At 40.6% G+C, this 15,506-nt stretch overlaps 2 protein-coding genes across 2 annotated transcripts; one reads left to right on the forward strand and one right to left on the reverse strand.

Moving 5' to 3' along the window:
- Window positions 1-6,179: 6,179 nt before the first annotated feature.
- On the reverse strand, window positions 6,180-9,053 carry LOC122411171 (odorant receptor 9a-like). The gene is made up of 9 exons (XM_043419767.1): window positions 8,907-9,053; window positions 8,387-8,506; window positions 8,177-8,294; window positions 7,745-8,012; window positions 7,385-7,495; window positions 7,003-7,093; window positions 6,552-6,688; window positions 6,316-6,448; window positions 6,180-6,230 (listed from the first exon to the last, which is right to left on the reverse strand). Exons 1-9 carry the CDS (start codon window positions 9,051-9,053, stop codon window positions 6,180-6,182), a joined length of 1,176 nt encoding a protein of 391 aa, XP_043275702.1.
- Window positions 9,054-12,798: 3,745 nt separating this feature from the next.
- Window positions 12,799-15,431, forward strand: LOC122410832 (odorant receptor 9a-like). The gene is made up of 9 exons (XM_043419270.1): window positions 12,799-12,945; window positions 13,487-13,606; window positions 13,692-13,809; window positions 13,939-14,203; window positions 14,333-14,443; window positions 14,525-14,615; window positions 14,789-14,925; window positions 15,025-15,157; window positions 15,235-15,431. The coding sequence occupies exons 1-9, from the start codon at window positions 12,799-12,801 to the stop codon at window positions 15,283-15,285; spliced, it is 1,173 nt and encodes a 390-aa protein (XP_043275205.1). The 3' UTR covers window positions 15,286-15,431.
- The last annotated feature ends 75 nt before the right edge of the window (window positions 15,432-15,506 follow it).

The following is a 15,506-nucleotide window of genomic DNA, read 5'->3' on the forward strand; positions in this document are numbered from 1 at the left end:
GGATTGAAAAGTTGCTTTTGCTCGAAACTGCCGTTTTTCTGAGTTTTTTAATCTGCTTCGCACTTGCATTTCGTTTCTGACGTTTGGCTACCATTTTCTGACAGTTTTTAACAGTCGCTTCGCGCAGTTATCAAATTTGCTCGTTACCTCATAAATGTTTACTGATTTTTGTTAGAAAAATGGCCAATCATAAGCCCGTCGAAACGAGCTCGAAGAATCGACTCTGAATCTTTGTCACGCACGAAGATAGGAAATGATTTATTGCGAGCATTAACTCGAAGTAACTTTTGATAGTGCAAATAGAATCGATGATTATACGAAAACAGTGACTGCCGTGACGAAAGGAGTCGCAGTTAAGGTGATGCACGAAACGATTTTCTTACGAAAGTCTTGAAATTTACACAGAGTTTAAATGGGTAATTTTAAAAGATTCGTCTTATTGGTTATTGAGATAAACGTGTTAAATATATAAAGAAAAATACACAGAGTTTTAAAAAATCGTTTACCTTTCCATACGATGAATGAACGCTTCCTACGAAGTTTATGAAAAAGTACGCAATAACAATGAAGTATATAACGAAGGTCTGGGAAAAAATTCGAGACGATTGTCTGACTAGTAATTAAGATATATTACGTTAAAGATTGAACGAAATTGGTAATGAGCACTCGTAACTTCCGCCTTTTTATTGATACTTTTTTTTAATTCATTTCCCTTTGCACTCTCTAAAGCGATTTTTGACATAAAAAAACTCTAGTATTTTCGCCAGAGACGAATAAAATTTCGGGTTCGGTCAGTGACGGATCCCCGTCTAATCAATGGCTCGTAATTTCATTCGCTACGAGATAATTTGGAAAGATTTATTTACACTTTCGAATTAATAACTCTGACATTAATTTAAAGTGATTACAACCTTAATTGGGAAGTAAAAATCGATCCAATTTGGACAGCCATGAAATTCGATCGTTCGGGGATGATCTACCTTAAAGCGGTACTCGTATTTTGGATTACAATTTCAATATTCAGAGTCGTTCGAAATTCGAGTTTTAGTTTCGTTGATGAGACGACGCACAAAGCAAATGAGCGAACTTGGAGTTGCCGCGTTGGAAGCATGAGCGAAAAAAGGCATGAAAAAGGGCCCGTCAAGAATTTGGTCTTTGACTGGTTTCGTGATATTCAGTCTGTGCGAGTATTCAGGATGATTTCTTCCTACCGCTCATTACCTTTATTCTCCCCATATTCCGCGGTGCCCGTTGGCCCGAGTCTCATCTGCCGGCGAGCTCTCGCGGCGGTTTCTCTCTTTCTTTTATTCGCCCGTGCGCGCAGATTCTCCGCAAGGAGTTGAGCCACACGTGAGACTGCGCGAGCGAAAAGAGCATTCGGTCCACGGCGGTGCGACGGTGTCGGGGATGAAGACGAGCCCGCGGTACGGTCTCGCGATCCAAGAGAAACGACGGAGGAACAAAAAAGTTGGAAAATAAAATAAACGAGAAAAAACGCTCTCAGCGCGACGAGAGTCTCGAGGACGAACCGCAGAATTTTACCAAAGTAACATTCTCCACGTAACTCTCCTGCGAAGAACTCATTGCACAGCTGCGCCCGCCTCACATCCCCGCGCGAACACAGACGGACGCGTTTGTCGATAAAAATCGAGTTCGTAATTATTAATAATTGATTGCTCCGTCCAAGTAATCTCTCCATTGGAATTATTTATTATTTCCACGAATTAATCACGAGAACTTTGAACCACTGCAAAACGAACCTTTTCCCTTCTTCTTTCGTGTCTTCGAGAACTAAATTCATTCAAATTTATCATCATTAAATCAGTGGGTCAATTACTCGTGACTCGACAAATCTCGTGACCTCAACGACCACTTTTCTGTCATTTTTTCCCCTGCTTTAAGCAACTTTGCCATTTTTTTCGTTATGATCGAAAATATCAGTACCGAAGCTAGAAAATAATAGAGGTGAAGATTCTCAAGAATGTTCGCGTTAAAATAGTGGGAGGGAAACAAGTAAAAGTGATTGGTCATCCGTGAAATGGACGAAAAATGCACCGTGGCTGTATGCGAGGACAAATTGTACGGTAATTAACGAAGGAAATGTTTGCGAGGATTCAATTCTTTAGCAACTTCCGTTGGTCGAGGCGCGCACCGTGTGGCCCCAGCAATCCGCGAGGTTATTTACCATTCGAATATTTCTAGGAGCGAAGAAGAAAAGTTTAGTTGGCGATCTCGATGACGTAGGACACGGGAAATCTCGAACGTAATCGGCGTCTGTGCTGCTCTCTCAGCGAAGAGGTGGAGAATGCGGTGGGCGAGTTTGATTGATCGTTGGCTCGGATTGTTCGGCGATTCGAGAGTCGGCGCGCACTCAATAATATCAGGGAGATGAAAAATATTGAGCAAATGGAAGAAACTCAGAGTTTAAAGCTCTGGGAATGTATAACGGAGAGACAACGAAACTTAGGAATATAAAAAGGGGGAAGATGCAGGAGGATCGTAAGAAAATGCGGAGAAAGAGCCAGGCGAAGGAGCGAAAAGGGAGAGAAGTTGAAGAAGAGAAGAAAAAGGTAATGGAAGGAAGAAGAGAGAAAGATGGAGTCAGCGAAGATGAAAAAGGGAGAGAAAGATGCTGCTGGAAAAAAGGAGAAAGAGAGGGAGAAAGATCGTCGACGTAAGAGTTGAAGGAGGAGGCTGAGGGTGTGGGCGCCCAAGGCCTTCTGCTCGCCATTTACGGTCAGGCGAAGCCGGACACTGCGGGAAGAAGAGAGGAGACAAGCGCGCGAGCGTAGAAGGAAGAGGTGAAAAAGACCGAGTCGAGTTTCCCATTCCATAACCCCGCGGTGGATTCAGCGTCCACGAGGAGATCATCGTTACCCAGTGAAGCGAAGGAGAAGCTCGTGAGAGGGCGATACACAGGCTGAGAGAGGACAACGAGACGGAGAAGCGAGCGAGTACGATTGCCTCTGGTAATGTTGCGGTATAGCCGTTTTGCGCTTCTGCCCGTTTCGGTGTTTCTCGCAAGCCCGCAAACTAGTGGGTCCACGAGGATGATGCTTGTGACTGCGGGGCCCGAGTTGTGAAAGAGGCCGTTGCGGCTCATACTTTTGCCGGGGACTGGCTTCTTTTACTCTCTTTCGAGTTTACGACGACACACGCGCGCGCGCGCGCGCGCGCGGAATCATGAACGTGAGGAGAGAAAGATGGGGGCGGAGAAATTGAGATAAAAATCGTGGCGAGCACCGCGATAAAACGAACCCACGAAAACGTAGAGGGAAGAAAGTCTCGAGGAGGAGCAAAAACGGAAGGGAAAAACTAGAGGAAAACTGAAAATCGATCAAAATTAAATGACAAAGTTCAAATCTTTGATTTTCTGTTTTTCATCGACCTTTCCACGATTCGTCGACACCCGTCTGCAGTTTTTTCTACTCCTCGAAGTATTTCACTAAAAAAACTTTCCAATGAGCAGCTCGTTATCGTTTACGACAAAAAGCACCAGCGTTGGGAATAAAATGTTCTGCGCGACTTCGCCGATATTGAAATAGCTCAGCTCGAGGGTCGTAAAAATCAAATCAAATTTCTTCACGGAGAGAAAATTTCACTAAAAACTACTATGGTGCCATAGAAGTAGGGCTCTATATCGTAATATTTATTTATTCTTACGAACATATACGTAGTGATTTTTAGTGAAGCGACTCGATGAAAATTGACGTGTGCAATAGCGAATGAAATTCTGTTATTTAGCATAGTAAATTTCTAAACACTTTGGCGTATGATCGATGCTTGTGTTCGAGCTCCTCAAATTTTACTGTTCAACTGTAAATTTAAAATCGTGAAAACAGTACTAAGCATAGCAAAACGGTACAATAATTCTACTTGACAGTTCATCATCGAGTCAACATAAATTTTACAACGTTACCTTGGTGAACTATGTAGGAAAAAATAGCACAGTTTGAACCTTTGTCACAGCAAAATACGCAATTTAAAAATGTTCATTCAGAATTTACTTGGAAGTTACAATGCTTTTGGTAAAAATCTCCAAAATGGGCGACATAGAACCCCAATACGATGGCAGCATAGTAATTTTTACAATTTTTTTCCCTCCGTGTTTGAATTCGACATCGACAATTGTGCGGGCACTCGATGAAACTTTGCAGAAAGTTGGATCTGTGCGAATAAAACTATATTTGCGGAGGCCAGCACATCGATGTAAATTACATGCGCGTACGTGCAGGCCGAGTTCGAAAGCCGCGCCGGGATCCGAACTCGGGCGCGGCCAGTAACCTCATTGGCGGCGCCTGGAACCTCGCCCGAGGTGCACCAAGTGCATTCCCGTCGGGAGACGCGCTGGATGCATCGCGAGCGCGTTAAAAGGAAAAGATGCGCGCTCACTTGTTACACACGTACGTATGCTCGGATAGCGAACGTGTGCGCGTCCGCAAGCTCCAAATACACTATCGTCTCGGCGAACCATCGCCGGCGCTCTTCTGCTCTTCCTCTTCCATTTATTCTTATATTCCTCCTCGCGGTTAAGTCGCTCAGCGAGAGAATATACGAGCCAGAACGTGAATCAAACTGCCGGATTCCCCTTTTTTCGACGCGCTTCTACCGCCGCAGACGGAACAACGGAAGCCTCGGGCTCGACGAGCTTCTAGCCAAAAGTCCGAAAAAAGTCAGTCCCAGTCTGGAGAAGAATCGAGCACCGATTCGATGCTCGAGTCCTCAAAAATTAGTGAAAACCTTGCTTTTTGGATAATTTTATAAAAACGATTAACAAACATTGCTTTTGGTCACAGACCTTCGGATCCGTGTTAAGAGAAAATGAACTCGAATGGATTTGCGACCTCGCAAAGTACCCAAAAGATTTTTCCATGGTTTTGCACTTTAGGACGCTCCAACAGCACGAGGCTCGGTCCACCCGATGAAAGAATACTGGAAAAATCCTACTCTCATCCGATGATCGATGATCTTTAACTAAAAAGAAAGCATTTTAATAAGCTGAGAGTGAAAAACGAACTTGACGCTCTCTTACCTGAGTATTCGTGCGTAGGAAGCATGCATCTTTGGCCAGCCTCCGCCTATGCTCAACCGGTCATCTCCACCAAGTGCTCAACGTGTAGGTAGAGCTCGCCAGTGGAGGGAATATTCTCAAGGCGATCATATACTGGCGCATACTGTTAAATTGCTCCGGTATTGTACTGAGGATTCAAACGAGGATACGGTAACGCCGCCATTGAAAGATAAAGACGGGCCGTTTGCACGTACCTGGAACACGATGGAATCGAGGGTTTTAAGAGTCGGTGAAAAATCTTTGATTTTATGAAAACTGTACCGATCAGTTTTCATTTTTCCTATCGAATTGCGATTGTTTTACGGAAATATGCAAATTTATCGATTTTCTCCATTTTTTTATTAACTTTTTTTTTTAATTCTTCACTTTCGAAACTGCTGCTTCTTTAAAATAAATCAATTTAAATTGCATTTCGAATTCTTCTATTTTGGGAGAAAAAAATTAAAATTCGTGAGTCTATTTTGAGCGATTTCTTCTCCATTTTTCACCGGAGCATCCAAGAAAATGTCTGCAAGTGCGTCACTGTTCGAGAGCATTCGATGCACTCGCTCCGACCACTTCAGCCTTAATGAAAATCCCTTTGTTCGAAGCATTCCGACAATCGATCTTGTTTGCTCTCACAATTCTCATGCACGCGTAAACTCGATCGAACTTGTGAATTCCACGTGTTGCTCGTTCATACGTGTGCAGATATTTTTACTCGTTTATCTCCAATGCGTATTTTGGCAACGGCCTCGCTTTCAATAAACACTCACGTACACGTAACACATATTCGTTCTATCGTGCATGTATATACAGTTTCAGAAATCTGGGGCTCGTCTCGAGGGACAAAAAGAAGAGAAAATTATGTGTAAATAGTTGCACGAGCCGTCGAGACTTTTACGTGAGAAATAAAACGCAAAGTGTGACGAAAACATTGCGAAAACGGAGTCCCAAATGCTCGTTAAATCCTTCAGTAAACATTCGCATCTTTCAAGTACGGGTTTTCATTTATTTTGAAAAATATCAATTCACAACGAAACATTTCAGCAATAAAAATTATACAATAAAACTTGAGTATAGCAGTCGTAATTCGTTGATCAAGGCTCTTCGACTTTCATGCAGAATTTTAACGTAGAGACGACAGAACGGTGAAGAAGGACATGGACGTCCGCAGTATCTTGGGAAAAAGAAGCACAAACACGATGAGAATAATTTTCGAAAATTTTTCAGTCTCGGGATATGAATGAACTTTTCTGTCATACTGCACTGTAATTTTCCATTGTGATGGTGTACATTTTTCCAGCACTGACGTAACAAGGTCTCAGACTTCTGATCATCATCACGACGAATAACTTTTGAACTCTTGGTGACAAATCGTGCCAGTTTACCGAGTACCTGAAAAAATCGGTTCCTTCTTAACGGAGGTGCAAATATTTGTGATGATGAAATTTGACCTGAATTCTAAATGAAAACCAAGAATGGTTAGACGCCCACTTACACATAATGAAAAATCGATGAACTGTAATCCATTATCTTTTGGCCAGATATACTGAGCAAATACAGACGCAAGATCTGAGATATTGCGAATAGTCCAAATCTGATCAGTTCTCCAGGTTTGTCGAGGTGCATCAGCATCTAAAATTTACGATTTCGGTATCGTTCAATCTTGATCGGCAGTTGCATAAAAGTGTTTAAGGACGTGCTTCGGAGTGCAGTGAAACGCAGATTCCCAAATTCCCACTATCGTCGCCCCTCCTTGAGTGTCCAGTCAGCGACACAAAAGCAACGCCCATTTCGAGAGTCTCTGCTGGGCTGCTCTCGTGTCGCTGGTGAAAACTATTTCGACTGGACAAAGATTATTCGTTGGAAACAAAAGATTCAGGAAGGTTCACTATTATTTTAATCAACTTTATTTCCAGCCACTGTATAATCACGAAATAATGGTTTACCTGCAGTTCAGCAACGCTCAGCGACAGCAGAGAAGTTCCTATTATTACTAGCAAAGGGCCGTTATAAGCAGAGTCGATGAGAACAGTGAAACTATGTAATCAAATACGAAAATCTAAATCTCGTTAAAAAGTGTTCCGTAGCTCACACGTGAGAAGAATTTGAAGATAAAAATCAATCAGGGACGATTTCGAGGGTGTAGAAATTTTTGGAGCGCAATGCAATTTTCATGAAACCAAAAGAAAGTAATTTTTTAACACAAGAAATTTACACTTTGCAGTATGAAAATTTCCAAAAATTCAAAGTCGTCCCCGGTTTTTGTTGCTTCAACAGTAATTTTCATTTTTCAATTTTCTCCAGCATTCGTCGATCCCATAAACCTACAAAATCGCTTTTTGGTGAAGATTGATGCAGTAGCACGTTACATTGAAACTTTCGTCTTCTTCGGGGTCCTTCGTGTGACCACGAAGACTGCAGATTCTTTCCAGATTCACTCTGCTGAATAAATACATCGATTAATAGACTAGGACGTACGATTCTCTGTGGAAATATTGACGCGAGATTTCGTACACATGTTCAACGAATTGATGCAACCTCGATATTATTTTATTACAAACATAATGTGTGCTTATCGAGGTATCGCCAAAACCAGTAAGAGCGAAACGGAAATGTCATAATTCAGTGAAATTCTTCGCGAAAAATATTAACGAAAGTATGATAAAGTTGAAAATTTTGTTTACGAACTCGACGATTTTGAAGAGAGCACAGGAATGCTCTATGAATACGAAGTACAATGCATCGTTCGCAACCATCACCACACTCGACACTGCAGTCTCCAGGATCATGTGGGCCAATATGAAATAGTAATAATCATCAGAATCGACACCGTAGTAGGCGTTGAAAAGGTAAATTTTTCCGCTCGAGCCATTATTCGAAGGTACAAAGTATTGTAGAGCAACCGGCATCAAAAAGGGCATGATAGCATAGCAGGACACCATGACGGTCATCGCGCCTGTGTGCGAATCGATAAAAATTTGTAACATTTTGGTTTTGCCGAATGTGATACGATTCATCGATTCAGACCAAAATTTTCTTCCAGATTTTTCGAAAATCGAAAATATATAAGGAAATAAAAAACCTGGAAGCTTCCTCCTCTAACGACATGATTATTCTCACGATAATATGTTTTTGTGATCCAGAATCCATGGGCAGCATATTTCTCAAGCACTTCTACATCTCGTGCATCCCTAAAATCCTTCCAATCCGAAGATATGTGCTCGAGGATCGCACTGATCTGAAATCCCCTCCCTCCCCCCAATTTTGTTTGAAATTGGAATTTCTTTCAGACAACAATTAAACTCGGCATGTTCTTTATCGATTTTTAACCTTCTCGGGATGGAAAGAGCCATTCAACAATTGTGTCATCGTCAGTGTCAGAATGGAGATCGGTGGCACCCAGTCCAGTAAAGCATCGATATCGAGCCATGTGATCTTCAGATAGACGATCTTTCAATCATAATGTAGATTAGTAACGGTAACAGAATGAAAACCAGCGAATCTTCCGTGAGTCACCCAATGATCATGGTTTCCAAAAATTTCGGATTTTGAAGAAAACATTTTTTGTAACAATATTTTGTGAAGTGAAGGTTCGTCAAATTATGTTCGAGCAATCATTAAATGCGATTACACAGTTTCACATTGTGCGGTTACGACTGTTTCACAAAGTGCGAACCTCATTTCCAAAACATAATAAAGTCTCTAAAGTTTATTGCACGCTCAATGACATCGAAACAAAAACAGTGCTGCTGCGATCGTTGTTACCAAGTGACTCAGCGCCAACTAACAAAAACCACTTTTCCTTCGCGTATTCACGTTAATTAAGAAACTTGATTAGCTATCCGTATACCTCAGGTACAATTAGACAGAGCATACTCGAACATATGAAAATTGGAATAAGAAGTCTCAAAAGGAAAGGCTGTCCGGGCCAAGTGCCGATGATCGTCATGGCCGTTTTATTCCATTTGTAATACGGATGATCGAAAAAGCTCGCCATGATCTGTGCCAAGATCCTTCGAGTATCGCAAAGTAAATTAAAAACCTGACGATGGCAACGAGTTTGACGAGAGCGTCGTTGTTAGACGAGTTTTATCGGTGAAAAAAAATTCGGCTCACTCTCCCAAGGAGGACGATGGATTCGTCGTCAATGAAACTTCGCCCCGATACTCTCGCCGCAACCTTCGACCCAAATGGTGCCGGATGACGGACTTAAAAGTACGATTTTAGGGTAATGAATTCTGGCTGCAATTTAGTAATCTGTCTGATTGTAAGATTGGTGAATATTAAAAGACAACTGCCGGAGTCTTGCAATGAATCGGGTGGGAAAGCAGTTACGTTGGAAGAAGAGGGTAAATCCTACGCGTGTAGGGCGTGATTCCTTCTCATTCAATATTCTTTTGGCTGAAAGAAAAATCGGGTGTTGGGTTTATCGCGCCTCTGATTAAATATTCCTTTGGCTGAAAAATTCCCTTCGATGTTACATACATTAGGTTTCATTCTGAAGAACGATATCAAACTTCAAACGAAATCGATACGCGCCTGACACGCGCTTCGTCATAGTTACAATACTGCGAGCTCTTGCGGATTCGTCCGCTGTTTCAAGTCGCTCAGTTCCAACGCTACACTGTAGCACTTGTTCAGGAGTACTAGCTGTTTGGAATACAGCACTAGCCTCTACAATTACAACAGTGACTCGTGACCACTCTCCGGGATTCTATACCCGAGCCAGCACATTTTCAAATATTTTGTGAAAATTTGGAAAATTCTTTTCTGATTACTTAAGGAAGTTGAGGCATTAGAATGAAAATGATGTCACCGCTTTTAAACCGATTGCATCTTATAAAGTGAAGTGTAAAAAAAAATCAGTTAAATTTTCAGACAGTTTAGGAGCGTCGTTGCTGAGAAAAATCAATAACAATTTGGGCCAAATAACATGTAATCTTATGGAAGTCAAGACACATTCAGTGATATCTCCGTTAAAGATGATGCTAAAAATATGAAATTTTTTGGGCAAATGAGCGAGGCTTGCCGAATAATGTCAATTTTTTTCAGATTTATTAGGAGATTTGCTGAGATTATATTAATAATGATCTGTTTTCCGTGCAGTTTTTTGAGGCAAGGATCGTCACTGTTCGTGTTTTCGACTGAGCTTTCACCAGTTATTCGTCTTTTTTCCCCCAACTTTTCTTTAAAGTGTATGCAACATTGCCAAACTGTAAACTGGCCTAACTTTTGAAAGGTACAGGTCATCACTTTTGGGTAAAAAAAATGACTGTACAGCCTCAACTTCAACGTGTCTCGTTGGGGGACTCTGTAACTTGATGCGTTTTCAAAATATTCGAATTTTGATTATTCCATTGTTTAAAAACAGCAGTTTTTTAGATTTTTTTCACAAACGTTGTTAAGTGACGCTAGAAACGCTGGGAAAAAGTTTTGAGTTTTTGAAATCTTTTTTTAGATATTATATAATATTCCGGAATAATTTCGATGTTTGATTGATCGTTAAAATCGTTGGCAGAACCATCCACGTGGAGCCCGCGTGACGGGATATCAATTTTTTTTAAGTGATCGCCTTCTTCCTGCATTCGGACTTTGTCATCTTGCAATCGTGGGACGGCCCTTTCCGACAGGAAGACGTTAGAAGTTTCTAAAGATCGTGACAACTTTATGCACCGGCCGCGGATTCACATCGCTTGGCAACCTTTGTAGACTCGATCAAAAAAGAGTGAACTGGTGTAGAAAATGAAGCAGGACAAATGAGTATATTCCGTGGAGTTACGCTTCGACACGACTCACCAGGTTTGACATCGCTTTACTCCTCAATTCGTCGATGACAATTTTTTCTTCTATCCGTGCATTTTTTCTTCTGGTTCACAAGAACAAAACTTTGGTAATCCATTGCTTTTTAGAGTGCTCATTTGTGATGATTTAATAAACACAAAAACTAACTAAATACAAAAAATCAATGGATCGATTTAATTCGTTTGAAAAAGCAAGAGAGTTGTAGGATTTTGTGGAATATTTTCGGAAGACGGTTACGCTCTTATTATAAAAAAAAAAAGCCGCAAGAAGCATCGTTCTCCGGTGTAAAAGAGCGCAGCAGGGTTCGTGCAACCATTCGCTTTTAATACTTGGCGTCGAGTCGCTACTGCAGCTCTTGATACTTCGTACCGACGTCGCTTCTTTACGAAGTGTCTTTACGAAAGTCGATGTTCACATTGGTAAATACGAAAAATTAATGACGACAAAATTTTCTGTGATCCAGGAATGTAAGTTCGCATTTTGGAATATTCTCGGAATCAAACTTGAAAAATATTTTTCAAATGCGTTAAACGTGAATAAAAACATCAAAAGATCGCCTCGCCTTAATTAAAACTCTGTTCTGTGAGCCTGCACTCAAACTGACGAGACTTTATTGAACTTTTTGTACACGAGAATTAAGCACTAATTATTATACGTCGGCGTTTTCTGGAGGCGCCGCTGTCCCGACTCCATTTGCACCGGCAGAGCGACGTCATTCTTTCCCTTGTTTCCTTTAAGGGGTCTACCCTAATTAGACACGCAAAAAAATGCCTATTTTCACGATTTTTTTTCATTGTTTTAAATTAGAAATATTAATACGACAAGTATGAGGCTTGATAAATATAATCTTGAAATGCATGAAAAAATTTTTTTTTTTTTGAAAATTGATTGAGGTTTGATTGTCACGAAACAATAAATTAAAGAATATTTTTGTGTCTACTTACGGTCTTGTGGAAACGTCCACGTTTCTCGACCTGTTGCTCCGTCGAAACTCTCCAAGTCCATACCTTTTATTATGATCCAGTTTATTTCCTGAGGTTCTTTCGAATCGGGTCTCTTTAGCCGGGAAGTTACGAAGACGCGGAAGCGAGCACTTGATGCGGGGTCGGTGGTTCATTTGGTCAAAGTTGCTGGCAACGCTCCAGATATTTGGCAAAGTTTCTTTCGACTGTTACTCTCGTACAGTAAACTATTTGAAAAATGCGTGTTTTTTGAATCACCCATTTAAATTTTGAGATTTAGATTTGAGTTCAAAATTTGAGATTCTTCATTTCTCGTTATTTCATGATTCATTGCCAATCAACGTGTTGACACGAGCAAGTATTTCAGTGTATTGACGCGAGCGAACTGCATGAACGGCGAAACAAGCAAACCTAAATTTCTATTTCTTTAAACGACGCAGGCACTGTATCTATATCGATTCCGGCTGAAGTGTCACATCCCCAGCCAGTATCAAAGGGAATACATCGCGCACGGGGTGGGACTTTATCGCTAACGGAATATTTAATCAGAGGCAATCACGCGACGTTCGGAACACCCGATGAAACGTCTTTACTGAAGGAATATTCAATTAGAGAATGACGCGATTTCCAGGGATTATGCGACATCAAAAAACGAATCTGGCCCTTTCACACGGTCAATTGGGAGGCTCCATCTTCACTTCAGTTGCCTCCTGATTTTCATCGACTGTAAATGTAAAACCGATTGCTTGTGCGACAGGAAAAATACGTCAGATTTTCTTCGCAGTTCTTGTAAAGTCATTTTCTCAGTGCTCTCATTCCCACGTCAACGATTGTCGAGGCTACAGAGGTCAAGTTCGACCGCGAACGCCTTTCAATTTTCTCCCGAATATTCGCCCCAGTTTGAATCCGAAAAACAGGCAACTTATCGAAATAGAAGGAGTCATGAGGCCAGAAAGTGATGCTCGATAATCGACGATCATGGCAAGCTTGTTCAATCATTCGTTTTACAAATGGAATAAAATAGCTTTGATGATCATTGGCACTTGGCCGGAACAACCGTTCCTTGTGAGGTGTCTCATACCGTGTTTCATATGTGCCAATGTGTTGAGTATGATTCTACCTGAGGTATAAGCATCTTTATGTTCATAAATCTGTTCGTTGAAAAACGTTTGTCCGTTTTTCAATAAAAAATGTCTGAACCGATGACGATGAGTCTTGCATTCGAAGATGATGATTCAAACAGTGTCGTTTTGCAAAATTCTCATACTTGATTTATTGATATTTGAAAAATATTGACACCTCGGAAGAGCCATTTCGAAGAAAATTCGAAAAAGAAAAGGAGCGGTGGCCGAGACTCTAATTTTGAATACAAATAAAAATGGAGAGGTCAAAACTCTTTTTCTTAAAAATTCTTTTTTTAAGTATTTAACGAAAAGAAAAGCACTGGAATTTTGTATTTGATACTAAAAAAAATCGATGCACAGCTGGTAGCTTATAAATGACAGTAAAAATTTGGCTCGGATCAACTTTTTTTAAATAAACGACATTTGAGTGCGATTGTGAAATATTTGATTATAAGCTTTTTCGCGAGTAATGGACAATCCCCGTCAACTCCTTTCCAACTAAAAGTCGATATCTCATTAATTGAAATTACGAATTACGAAAGTTCGTTTACGTGTCGAATGCGTGGCCAAATCTGGACGTTTTTTTGGAGTTGTTGGCACCTCTCTGCATTTTGTTACAAGCAACAGTGCATTTATTGAACTGCAGCTTCCAACAGGGAAAGGTAAGAATGCAAAAAGAACATGACGAGTGCAACACCCACTTAATCCAAATTGCAATCTGAGAGAAAATCCTGGAAAATATTCCAGCTGAATGCAATACTCGATCACATATCTTCAGACTGGAAGCGTTTTGGGAATTCAGGTGACGGGGAAGTCCTCCGCAATTATGCTGATCACGGATCCTGGATCACGAAAACATATTACGGTGAGAATAAAAAAAAAGCACACAAAATTATTGGAGAAAAATTCGATTTTTTTGTACTTTCAATCATTTTATCTTATTCTCAGAATTCTTCGAATCTCAATTTTCTTCCGAACATTCCTCAACTTACAGGTTGGATGTACTCCGCGTGTACCTGCTACCTCATAATGCCTTTTTTGATGCCGATGGTTGTAGAATATTTCGTACCTTCGAATACCTCAACTGGAAACATTTACCTTTTCAACGCTTATTATGGTGTAAACTCTGATGACTATTACTGGTTCATACTTGGCCACATGGTTTGGGAGTCATGGATGGCGATAATAGTGATGATATCGAACGATGCTCTGCTCTTTGTGTTCGTCGAGCATTCCTGTGCTCTCTTCAAAATAGTCGAGTTCGTAAATAAAGCTGTTCAAATTTTCCATCACCGAGGCCATTTATCTCGAGGCTCTTCACTGGATCTTTTAATTTATAGAAATTACGTATGCTTTCAAAATAATTAACAAGTGAATTCATTTGTCAGAGTAAATCTAAAAAAAGTCTGCAGTCTCGACAGTGACACGAAGGATTCTGAAAAAGGCTGTAACTACGAGATCATTTGTCGCAGCATCGATCTCCATGGGGAAGCAATAATGTGGGTTAATTTTATCGCGACGAAGGTGGATTTTCAGAAATTTTTACTCGAAACGTTGATTTTCATTTTTGGGATTTGCAGCTTCACTAGCCTCATCGATTCTGCTTATAATGTGTGTTTGCTAGTAATATTAGGATCATCTCTGCTGATGTTGAGCGTGACCCAGCTGCAAGTAAGCAATCCTCTGAAATCTGAATAACGATTGGAAGTGTTGACCGTGGCTTCCAATTTTTTTCCAATGTGCGCCCTCGGGAGCAGTCGTCACGACTGTCGATCAAAAATGTCAAATTTTTTAATTAAGAATTATTCATTAAGATTCTACCATTCGGAGTTTGGGAATTTTAGATTCTGATGCACCTCAACGAGCCTGGGGAACTTATCAGATTCGTAAGTTTCGCAGTCGCTCAAATATTTCGTCTGTATTTGCTCAGCGTACCTGGTCAAAAAATAATGGATCACAGTACATCGATTTTCGATTATGCGTGAGTGAGAATCGAATAGTTCGAGCGATTGGTATTAATCTCAAGCGCGAGTGCAATGTACAATGAAAAATCTTTGACAGCCTAAAACCGTTTTCGCAGATACTCGGTTAACTGGCACGATTTGACACCGAAACTTCAAAAGTTGTTCATCTTGATAATGATCAGAAGTCTGAGACCGTGTCACATAACCGCCGGCAAAATCTACTTTATCACGATGGAAAATTACAGTGCGGTATGAAGAAATTCCTCGATTTCTTACACTGAAAAAATTATTTTCATTACTTCTCTTGTATTTTTTTCCCCTCCCAGATACTGCGGACGTCCATGTCATTCTTTACCGTCCTGTCGTCGTTACGTTGAAATTATAAATCGATGAAAAAAAAGGTTTTATTCATTTATGGCAACGGAATGGATATGCTCATGTCTCAAAAGTTGAGTTCTATGTATAAATACACTCTGATAATTGCGTTACAATGTTGCTATCAATTAACCAAATTACCCACTAGATTCTTCATTAATTCCGTTTTAATTTCGAGGCTAAAACATAAAATTTATTGCAAGCTAACAACAACAGCGAACTC

This window comes from Venturia canescens, chromosome 5 (genome assembly GCF_019457755.1).
Source record: "Venturia canescens isolate UGA chromosome 5, ASM1945775v1, whole genome shotgun sequence".
NCBI classification, from domain to species: Eukaryota; Metazoa; Arthropoda; class Insecta; order Hymenoptera; family Ichneumonidae; genus Venturia; species Venturia canescens.